The 12,326-nt window shown below is 42.6% G+C and overlaps 1 protein-coding gene across 1 annotated transcript in view; it reads right to left on the reverse strand.

Annotated features, from left to right (window-relative positions):
• The window catches only part of tmem132e (transmembrane protein 132E), a 621,750-nt gene that overhangs the window by 70,655 nt on the left and 538,769 nt on the right, over positions 1 to 12,326 (reverse strand). Inside the window, exon 6 of the mRNA XM_068008053.1 lies at positions 3,045 to 3,250. Within this exon, the coding sequence (XP_067864154.1) occupies positions 3,045 to 3,250 (206 nt within the window). The remainder of the gene's footprint in view (positions 1 to 3,044; positions 3,251 to 12,326) is intronic.

Here is a 12,326-nt window from a genome sequence, read left to right on the forward strand (position 1 = left end):
TCTGGCGACTCAGCTGCTCTTAAGGGACTGTTGCTCATAAATAAATACGAGTCACACATCTTGCTATTGAAAGTTTTCCAGACAGCACTTCAGTTAGAAGGTAGTGGGTTCAAGTCCTGCTCCAGAGACGAGCACATAATCTAGTTTGACACTTCAGTGCAGTACGGAGGGAGTGCTGCACTGTCGGAGATACTGTCTTTTGGATGAGATGTTAAACAGAGGAACCATCTGCCCTCTCAGGTGAACGTAAAAGATCCAATAGCATGAATTGAGGAAGAGCAGGGGAGTTCTCCCCGGTGTCCTCGCCAATATTTATTCCTCAACCTACATCATTTAAAAAAAAAGTCAGATCATTTGATCACTATCTCATTGTTCTTTGTGGGAGTTTGCTGTGCGTAAATCAGCTGCCATGTTTCCCTACATCATAACAGTGACTGCATTTAAAAAGTACTTAGAATCATAGAAGTTTACAACATGGAAACAGGCCCTTCAGCCCAACATGTCCATGTCGCCCAGTTTATACCACTAAGCTAGTCCCAGTTGCCTGCACTTGGCCCGTATCCCTCGATACCCATCTTACCCATGTAACTGTCCAAATGCTTTTTAAAAGACAAAATTGTACCCGCCTCTACTACTGCCTCTGGCAGCTCGTTCCAGACACTCACCACCCTTTGAGTGAAAAAACTGCCCCCCTGGACCCTTTTGTATCTCTCCCCTCTCACCTTAAATCTATGCCCTCTCGTTATAGACTCCCCTACCTTTGGGAAAAGATTTTGACTATCTACCTTATCTATGCCCCTCATTATTTTATAGACGTCTATAAGATCACCCCTAAACCTCCTACTCTCCAGGGAAAAAAGTCTCAGTCTATCCAACCTCTCCCTATAAGTCAAACCATCAAGTCCCGGTAGCATCCTAGTAAATCTTTTCTGCACTCTTTCTAGTTTAATAATATCCCTTCTATAATAGGGTGACCAGAACTGTACACAATATTCCAAGTGTGGCCTTACTAATGTCTTGTACAACTTCAACAAGACCTCCCAGCTCCTGTATTCAATGTTCTGACCAATGAAACCAAGCATGCTGAATGCCTTCTTCACCACCCTATCCACCTGTGACTCCACTTTCAAGGAGCTATGAACCTGTACTCCTAGATCTCTTTGTTCTATAACTCTCCCCAACGCCCTACCATTAACGGAGTAGGTCCTGGCCCGATTCGATCTACCAAAATGGATCACCTCACATTTATCTAAATTAAACTCCATCTGCCATTCATCGGCCCACTGGCCCAATTTATCAAGATCCCGTTGCAATCCTAGATAACCTTCTTCACTGTCCACAATGCCACCAATCTTGGTGTCATCTGCAAACTTACTAACTATGCCTCCTAAATTCTCATCCAAATCATTAATATAAATAACAAATAACAGCGGACCCAGCACCGATCCCTGAGGCACACCGCTGGTCACAGGCCTCCAGTTTGAAAAACAACCCTCTACAACCACCCTCTGTCTTCTGTCGTCAATCCAATTTTGTATCCAATTGGCTACCTCACCTTTGATCCCGTGAGATCTAACCTTATGTAACAACCTACCATGCGGTACCTTGTCAAAGGCTTTGCTAAAGTCCATGTAGACCACGTCTACTGCACAGCCCTCATCTATCTTAAATGGCTGTTAAGCGCTTTGGGACGTCCTGAGGTCTTAAAAGGCACTATATAAATGCAAGTTCTTTCTTTCTTTCTTAAATTTGCGCATAGATCTTTCAAGTTGAGACCACCAAGTATGCTGACAGTACAAACGTTAAAGACAGATCTCCTCAGACATGTTTAGGTGGGTGTACTTTGATCTGTATACGCAGATGACCACGCAAGGTTGGGTATTGTGAGATTACCTTAGGTGTAAATACACATCCCTCTCAAACCCCCTCAGATCCTCCTCTTAAACCTGCAATTAGAGAGGTGTATCCAGCAAGAGACACACTTTCAGAATTTTGACATTGGTGGCTGCATTTTCAGTTGCATAAAAACTACAGTTGGAAAATAGGGAGTGACAAAAATCCAAAAATGAAAAAAACCAGGCCACAATCGAACCTGCAAAAATGCAATGCAAGCAATACCAAAAAACTCAATGAGCAATGAATAAGGCAGCAAAACAAAATTCTATAGGTAAAAATGGCATTCTCCTTTAAGAGTACTATGTCCAAAATGCCTGAAGGGGCTTTCAAAGCAGTGCCAGTTTGTAAATGGATGATGAATGACTTCAGGCATTCCTGGCACTGAGCATGTGAAATGATGATAACACTTTCAATCTATTTGCATAATTTTTAAGCCCTTAATGAGGGGATTGCATGAAAATCAAGGCCTGGCCACAGAATGGCTTCAGGTGTGAAACAGGCCTAAGGACTGTTCGATACTGTCATCCAAGTACGTAATCAGACCTATAATTTTAAACCAACAGAAAATGAAAGAAAAACTCAAAAGGATTTCAATATTAAACTAATTATTTGTAACTGTTTAATTTTAAGGAGTCATGATGATGGGACTTATTCTTTAAGGACTGACAGATCAACTGTAAGCCAATTTGAAAGATTTGCCTTAAGCTGTGTGAATATTAGAGTATGAATGCTTAACACATTTGTATATAATTCCTTTGTCCATTGTTTTAATAGAGGCATCAGCTCACTTATTTTGAACTGGTTAATGCCTGTGTTAGAATAACAGACAATATACTGGCATACAGAATCATAGAATGCTGCAGCATAGAAAAAGGCCATTAGGCCCTGCAAGTCTTATCTGGTGACTCTGCTTCAAAACTTGAACGTTAATGCTCCTCCACTAATTCAAACAGTGGAATTTCAAGGCTCTGGACTGTAAATCTGAAAGAATGTGTAATATGCCCCTAAAACATATTTCTAATACAGGAATTTCTGTTGAAGGTATGCAGTCAATAGGAATTTCCCTTTTTCTTCTGTTCCACTAGGAAAATGAGTCATATAGAGATATTCATTTTAGTGAAGTTGACCGGAAAATGCAGGCTACTCACCTTCTGTTGGGGAGGATGGGCACCCTCCAGCCTTTCACTTGGCTCAGTTTGCCATCTGACAATTCAATCTGCAGAGGAAGTTTTGGTACCCAAACTGTCAGCTCCAGTGGGGCAATCAAATGTTCATAGTTGAAAATAATCCGGGCATTCATTGAGCCTCGCGATTCCTTGCCACTCACAAACACATAGTCACAGCCTTTGGAGACCTGTGTGAAAACAGAAGAGTTTGAATCAATAGAAACCTGAACAAAGGGAAGTTCTGGACCAAGTGACTAAATTACAGTCCAGAAGAATCCAGTATTCGTTCCTAACAAACAATCTAAATCCCCTAACGGTTGTCAAAGTATTGCTTGCACAGACACAACCAATGGTTTCATTTGGTTTTGAATGTCTCAAGATATTTTTAAAATTTCAAAGCAGATGAGGAGAACACTGGCATTGATGTAAACAGTTCTACATTTTTACTAATAATTCCAAATGACCAAATCGCTTCAGGAAGCTGGGAACAAATCTTGGTCATTACAACAGGATCTGTGACAATTAGACAAATAACAAAAAACTTGCCAGTAGGATTTGAAAACTGGAATCCCTATCTTTATAAACTTGGAAGGCACAGTGTTTAGAATAATCTGAATCATGAGGTGTGCTAACTTGACCCAGTTCATATGCTTACATGAAAAAGACATTCACTAGAACTGAAGCACTGCGTATCCTAACACGTCTTACTGAGCATGTGGAACACACCCTTTAGCTGTGAAGTACTCCAACTATTAGCTTGGCTGAGAACATAAGAACATAAGAAATAGGAGCAGGAGTAGGCCGTCCGGCCCCTCGAGCCTGCTCCGCCATTCAAGAAGATCATGGCTGATCTTCTACCTCAACGCCATTTTCCTGCACTATCCCCATATCCCTTGATGCCTTTAATATCTAGAAATCTATTGATCTCTGTTTTGAATGTACTTAATGAATAAGGCTCCACAGCCCTCTGGGGTAGAGAATTCCAAAAATTCACCACCCTCTGAGTGAAGAAATTTCTCTTCATCTCAGTCCTAAATGGCCTACCCCTTATTCTGAGACTGTGACCCCTAGTTCTGGTCTCCCCAGTGAGGGGAAACATCTTCTTTGCATCTACCCTGTTGAGCCCTGTAAGAATTTTGTATGTTTCAATGAGATCACCTCTCATTCTTCTAAACCATAGAGAATACAGGCCTAGTCTACTCAATCTTTCCACATACGACAATCCTGCCATCCCAGGAATCAGTCTGGTGAACCTTGGTTGCACTCCCTCCAGGTGCGGTCTCACCAAGGCCCTATATAATTGCAGTAAGACATCTTTACTCCTGTACTCAAATCCTCTTGTAATAAAGGTCAACATACCATTTGCCTTCCTAATTGCTTGCTGCACCTGCATGTTAGCTTTCAGTGACTCATATGCAAGGACACCCAGGTCCCTTTCAACATCAACATTTCCCAACCTCTCACCATTTAAAAAATACTCTGCATTTCTGTTTTTCCTACCAAAGTGGATAACTTCACATTTTTCCACATTATATTCCACCTGCCATGTTCTTACCCACTCACTTAGCCTGTCTATATCCCCTTGAAGACTCCTTGTATCCTCCTCACAACTTACATTCCCATCTAGTATTGTGTCATTAGCAAACTTGGAAATATTACATTTGGTCCCCTCATCCAAATCATTGATATAGATTGTGAATAGCTGGGGCCCAAGCACCGATTCCTGCGGTACCCCACTAGTCACAGTCTGCCAATCTGAAAAAGACCCGTTTATTCCTACTCTCTGTTTTCCATTTGTTAACCAATTCTCAATCCATGCCAGTATATTACCCCCAATTCCATGTGCCCTAACTTTGTTCACCAACCTCCTGTGTGGGGCCTTATCGAAAGCCTTCTGAAAATCCAAATATTCCACATCCACTGGTTCCCCCTTATCTACTCTACTAGTTACATCCTCAAAGAACTCCAATAGGTTTGTCAAACGTGATTTCCCTTTAATAAATCCATATTGACTCTGCCAAATCCTATTATTATTTTCTAAGTGTCCTGTTATCACATCCTTTATAACAGATTCTACTACTGATGTCAGGCTAACAGGTCTGTAATTCCCTGTTTTCTCTCTCCCTCCTTTCTTAAATAGTGAGGTTACATTTGCTACCCTCCAATCTCCAGGAACCATTCCAGAACCTACAGAATTTTGGAAAATGACAACCAATGCATCCACTATCTCTATAGCCACCTCTTTCAAAACCCTGGGGTGTAGATCATCAGGTCCTTGGGAATTATCGACTTTCAGTCCCATTAATTTCTCTAGTACTAGTTTTTTTTAAATTAATAATAGTTTCTTTCAGTTCCTCATTCTCACCAGACCTTTGCTTCACTAGAATTTCTAGTAGGTTTTTTGTGTCTTCTTCCGTGAAGACAGACACAAAATATTTGTTTAATTTCTCTGCCATTTCCTTATTCCCTATTATAAATTCTCCCGTCTCTGTCTGTAAGGGACCCACATTTGCCTTCGCTAGTCTTTTCCTTTTTAGATACCCATAGAAGCTATTACAGTCCATTTTTAAAGTTGTCACTAGTTTACTCTCATTTTCTATTTTCCCTTTCTTTATCAATTTCTCGGTCCTCCTTTGCTGAATTCTAAAATGCTCCCAATCCTCGGGCTTATTGCTTTTTCTGGCAACTTTATATGCCTCTTCCTTTCATTTAGTACTATCTTTAATTTCTCTTATTAGCCACGGTTGGACCACTTTTCCTGTTGGGTTTTTGTGCCTTAAAGGAATATATATTTGTTGCAAATTATGTATTAATTCTTTAAATGCTAGCCATTGCCTGTCTACTGTCATACGTTTTAATGTAGTTCCTCAATCAACCACAGCCAACTTGCACCTCATACCTTTGTAGTTTCCTTTGTTTAGATTTAAGACCCTAATTTTGGATTGAATTACATCACTGTCAAACTTAATGAAGAATTCTATCATATTATGGTCACTCTTCCCTAAGGGCTCCTTTACAACAAGATTATTAACTAACCCTTTCTCATTGCACAATACTAGATCTAAAATAGCCTGTTCCCTAGTTGGTTCCTCAATATACTGATCTAGAAAACCATCTCATATACATTCCAGGAATTTGTTCTCCACAGTATTAGTGCTAATTTGGTTTGCCCAATCTATATGTAGATTAAAGTCCCCCATGATTACTGTATTACCCATCTAACGTGCACTTCTAACTTCCTGCTTTATACTGTGCCCTACATTACCACTACTGTTTGGTGGCCTATAAACAACTCCCATCAATGTTTTCTGCCCCTTGCTGCTTCTTAGCTCCACCCAAACTGATTCTACATCTTGATCTTCTGAGCCAAGATCCTTTCTCACTATTGTTCTGATCTCATCCTTTATTAACAGCGCTACCCCACCTCCTTTTCCTTTTTGCCTGTCTTTCCTAAATGTCGAATATCCTTGAATATTTAGTTCCCAGCCTTGGTCACCCTACAGCCACAAATCTGTAATGGCAATTAGATCATACCCATTTACTTCTATTTGTGCTGTCAATTCATCTACCTTGTTGTGAATGCTGCGTGCATTCAGATAAAGTGCCTTTAATTTTGCCTTTTTAACATTTTTACCTATTTTGACCTTATTTGCTGCTGGCCTTTGTTTCCACTGCCTTCCAATTTCACTTACTACTTTTCTGCCTTCCACTTCAAGCTTTGTTACACTCCCTTCCGAATCTCCTCTCAGGTTCCCATCCCCCTGCCAAGTTAGTTTAAACCCTCCCAACAGCACTAGCAAAGCTCCCCGCAAGGATATTGATGCCGGCCCTGTGGAGGTGCAACCCGTCCAACTTGTATAGGTCCCACCTCCCCCAGAACTGGTCCCAATGCCCCAGAAATCTAAAGCCCTCCCTCCTGCACCATCTGTCCAGCCAACCATTCATCTGCTCTATCCTTCTATTTCTATACTCGCTAGTGCGTGGCACTGGGACACAGTTTATGTACTGTGAATGGCTGTAAAACAAACATTGTAATATTACTGTATTTGTATCAAATTTGCCTTGAGATTCTTAATCAAATGCACACAATAGAAATCCATAAGCACTAAAACTAATTACATTTTGTAGGTACTAAACCACCCAACATCAATGTATCTTACTAAAATATCTGAGTAGCAAATAGCTTTCAAATCTAAACTTAAAGCTAGTGCAGCGTTGTTGTTTACAGATTTACTAATCTGTTCCATCCTATATACAATAGTTTAAAACAGGTGGAAAATCTGCATAAAGCGGTCTGACTGTGGGATAGAAATTACAATTGGCACTATTCTCATATCCTTAACACTCGTACCAAATTCCTCTCTGTGGTATATAATGTTGGGGAGAACCTGCTTGAAGGATTTTAAGCCGATTAACAATAATGGCCAGGAAGTTGGATTTTGTTACTGTGGAAGGGATGATCTCAGGACACGAGGTTCAAGGTCAGGTCGTGGTGGTGAGTGCATCTGGTGCTGTTAGGGCACTAGGCCTGATATTGTACATTATACAGCATAAAACATTGTATCCTCTGACTCACCAAAAGCAATACCATGGGAGGTCTGCTGATTAAAGTATTTTTAAAAATCTTGCACTTGAAAGTGACGCAAATGGCATGTTTCTGTCACTGGTATCTGATTGGCTCAACTATAATATTTATAAAACAGCAATGAATCACAATTGAACAAATACAGGTTTAGCAATAACCAAGTAGCATCCAAAAAATTTGTTACCAAAAGATATAGTACGATATAAAGAAATCGCTTCTAACTGTCCTCAGCTGTGCTTTTTCATACAGATTAGATCTTAACATAGATTTTCTGCTTGGCCCTCCTGGAGTAACTCAGGCAGAAGAAGGTGGAAACTTCTTTGGGAGCTGGTCTTCCAGCTCCTCGTTTTTCCCCACCACTTCCAGGATTTCCTGCTGGGAGTGAGAGAGGACATACGATATGTCTGCTGATATTTGGGCAGGCGTATTGTAATGCTGTGTAAATGACGGAAATACGTTAGCCGATGTACTTTTTGTCATTTGCACCAAGGCAACAATGGGTGTTGAAAGAGCCCTTTAAAATTGCAATGACCAAAAAGCCTATAAGCAGAGCGATCAATAACATTGGCTTAGGTGCTGTTTTTCAGAATCTTCAATTTTTTTTTACGCTGTACAAGCCACCAGAGAGGCTGCCGCCCCCCACCCCACCCAAAGCCACACCAATTTAGGCCCCCCTCCCCGCCACACCAATTTAGGCCCACCTCCCCGCCACACCAATTTAGGCCCCCCTCCCCGCCACACCAATTTAGGCCCCCCTCCCCGCCACACCAATTTAGGCCCCCCTCCACCCCCACACCTCAAGGAATTTCCAGCAGAGACCGGGGTCCCTGCTTAAAAATGCAAATTACCTTCAGGACCCAACCAAAGATGTGCAGGTTTCTCCTAAAAGAGGAAAATCGTGGCCCTTGTGTCCAGGTTAAACACAAGTCCGCAGTAACAATAACAACAACTTGCATTTATAGAGCACCTTTAACATAGTACAACATCCCAAGATGCTTCATAAAATTTGACACCGAGCGGCATGAGCTTTTAGGACAGGTGGCCAAAAGCTTGGTCAAAGAGGTAGGATTTAAGGAGCGTCTTAAAGGAGGATAGAGAGGCGGAGAGGTTTAGGGAGTGAATTCCAGAACTTAGGGTCTAGGCAACTGAAGGCACGACCGCCAATGGTGGAGCGATTAAAATCGGGGATGCGCAAGAGGCAAGAATTGGAGGAGCGCAGAGATCTCAGCGGGTTGTAGGGCTGGAGGAGGTTACAGAGATAGGGAGGGGTGAGGCGAGGCCGTGGAGGGATTTGAAAACAAGGATGAGAGCTTTAAAATTGAAGCGTTCTCAGGCTGGGAGCCAATGTAGTCAGCGAGCATAGGGGTGATCGGTGAATGAGATTTGGTGCGAGTTAGGGTACAGGCAGCAGAGTTTTGGATGAGCTCAAGTTTATGGAGAATGGGAGGCCGGCCAGGAGAGCATTGAAATAGTCAAGTCTAGGAGTAACAAAGGCATGGCTGAGGGTTTCAGCAGCAGATAAGCTGAGGCAGGGGCGGAGACGGATGATGTTACGGAGGTGGAAGAAGGCGGTCTTGGGATGAAGAGGTTATGGGGTCAGAAGCTCATCTCAGGGTCAAATAGGACATGAAGGTTACGAATGGTCTGGTTCAACCTCAGACAGTGGCCAGGGAGAGGGATGGAATCAGTGGCTAGGGAACGGAGTTTGTGGCGGGGACTGAAGACAATGGCTTTGGTCTTACCAATATTTAGTTGGAGGAAATTTTTCCTCATCACGGACACGCAGTGTGACAAATCAGAGATAGTGGAAGGGTCGAGGGAGGTGGTGGTGAGGTCGATCTGGGTGTCGTCAGCATACATGTGGAACCTGACGTTGTGTTTTTGGAAGATGTTGCCGAGGGGCAGCGTGTAGATGAGAAATAGGAGGGGGCTAAGGATAGTTCCCTGGGGGACACCAGAGGTAGAGGGAACAGGAGGAGAAGCCATTGCAGGTGATTCTCTGGCTACGGGTGGATAGATAAGATTGGAACCAGGTGAACGTAGTCCCACCCAGCTGGACGATGGAGGAGAGGCATTGGAGGAGGATGGTGTGGTCAACTGTGTCAAAGGCTGCAGACAGGTCAAAGGATGAAGAGGAATATTCTACCATGGTCACAATCACATTGGATGTCATTTGTGACTTTTATAAGGGCTGTTTCAGTACTGTGACAGGGGTGGGAACCTGATTGGAGGGATTCAAACATGGAGTTGCGGGAAAGATAGGCCCGGATTTGGGAGGTGACAACATGTTCAAGGACTTTGTGGAGGGAAGGGAGGTTGGAGATGAGGCGGTAGTTTGCAAGGACAGTAGGGTCAAGGGTGGGTTTTTTTGAGGGGGGGTGATGACAACAGAGTAAGGGGAAGGGGACAGTATCTGAGGAGAGGGAACCGTTAACAATCTCAGCTGACATGGGGGCCAGGAAGGGAAAGGGAAGTTGGGTGGTCAGCAGTTTGGTGGGAATAGGGTGGAGGGAGCAGGAGGCGGGTCAAATAGTCAAAATGAGCTCGGAGAGGGCATGAAGGCAGATAGCAGAGAAGCTGGAGAAAGATGCAAGTTCAGGGCTAGGACAGAGGGGAACCATTGGGGAAATTTGGCTTGGTGGGCCGGGGAAGAGAGGGAAGCGGCAGAAGCAGCTGAACAGATGGTCTCAATCTTAGTGACAAAGTGGTCCATGAGCTCCTCGCTCTTGTTATTGGAGGTGAGGGTGGAGGAGGCAGGGGAGAGGGGTTTAAGAAGATGATTCGTAGTGAAGAAGAGAAGCAGGGATTACCTTTGCATTCCAGGATGATCCTGGAATAATAAGCAGTTTTGGCAGAGAGCAGGTCATGCTTTATGTGGTCCAGCCAGATCTGGCGATGAATGGCTAAACCACTTGTCTGCCATAAACGTTCAAGTCTGCTTCCCTTGGACTTAAGGGAGCGGAGATGAGGGCCATACCAGGGGAACGGCCAAGGTGAAAGAGAGTAATGGTTTTAATGGGGACAAGGGCATCAAAGGTGGAGGTGAGGGTGTGATTGTGCAGATCAGTAGCTGCAGAAATATTGTGGTGAATGGAGGGCCAAAGGCTAGATGGTTGGGAATTTGAAAGTGCCGTTGTAAGTGATTTGGGGGAGAGTTTTTCCAGGGGTGAATGCAGAAGGAAGTGAGCATTACATCAGGTATTACATGATGTAATGCTCCTCTTCTTCCAAAACATCACATCCTTCAACTTATCATAGGTAAACGCCAAAGGAGATCTGTTAGTTTATCCTGAATTTCATTTGCTTTGATAATGTGTAGCCCAATAAAAATGTACCATATCATAAACAACGCGGAACATATTTACCTTACAAAGCCGCAGACCATTTAATTTTAATGCCCATTGTAAATTGCATTGCAATTTTTAAGAATGCATTTTATTTTATTCATAATGGGCCGGATTTTGCTCTGAAAATAATGGCGATGCTAACAGGGCTCACCGTTATCTCAGTGCATCTGGTATAGCAACTTCCTGCAACTGTACATGCGCAGTTAAATGCGGAAATCCGAAAGTTCCTCTACCAGATGCCCTGCTCCTCCATAAGCTTCGCGAGAACTGCATCTCGCTGGCTGACTCACCGTTAAAATGAATACAACAGCGTGAAGTTCCTCTACTGCCCTGATGGATATGAAGTAATCTCACCAAAAAAAAAGGTAGGTCAAGTTTTTTAAGTCTAAGCAAACTTTTAACAGTGTGGTAAATCTTAATGACCGGCAAACAACCTCTCTGGCACTGAAAATTAACTTTTACAAGTGTGGAGTCTCATTCTTTCAGATTTCAATTGTTGTTGGACATTTAAAAAAAACATTTTTAATTTTTTCTTTTTTCTTTGTCTTTTTTTATCTGAATCTTAATTCAATATTTCTTACCCTCTCTTTGTTTTGCTTTCTGTACCTGATTTGACATTGAATTCACTATTCTAACTTACACTTGCAGGTTCTGACCCTGTGCTGCTTATTAACATGCTTCAGTCTGATTGGTTAAGGAGATACACAGTTCCTTGCCCCGTTCACACAGGTCCCAGATGCCCTGTAGAAGGCGCACTGCTGGATTGAGGACCCGATAAGACGAACTTGCCATGTAAATGCCCATGAAAAGTCTATGGGCAATTGCAAGTCTAACAAACGGTGAGTGCCATTCATTTGCCACTCAGACCAAAGTCTGGCCCGTTGTATTAAATGTAATATTTTTGAAGTTTTTCATCTTTTTCTGTATTCAAGCTTGTTTATCCAAAACTTAGTCTTCCAAATCTTATGATTTGTTAAATAACCTCATGTCAGTCATTTTATATATTTTGGTATTCTGTACTGAAATCAAAACAGGCTGGTTAGATATGAAAAAGATGAGCTCTGTCTGTAAGCTGTAATTTTTAAGTACCATGCATGCTTCAGCAGCTTTTCACCCTTATGGGATGACTCTGGACATCTACAGCAGTGTTTCAATCAGTGGCGTGATGTGGTAGAAGAAGAGAGATTGATGATGTGAAACCATGTTCAAACGCTCTCTGATAACCTGAGGGATGGTGTAATATACATTCCTGATCTGTCCTGAGTTAACTGATCTCAACAACGGCAGCGACTGGGAGAGCTACAATTGGTCTCATATTTCAGGAGGTGGTCA

This window comes from Heptranchias perlo, chromosome 28, assembly GCF_035084215.1.
Source record: "Heptranchias perlo isolate sHepPer1 chromosome 28, sHepPer1.hap1, whole genome shotgun sequence".
Taxonomy (NCBI): domain Eukaryota; kingdom Metazoa; phylum Chordata; class Chondrichthyes; order Hexanchiformes; family Hexanchidae; genus Heptranchias; species Heptranchias perlo.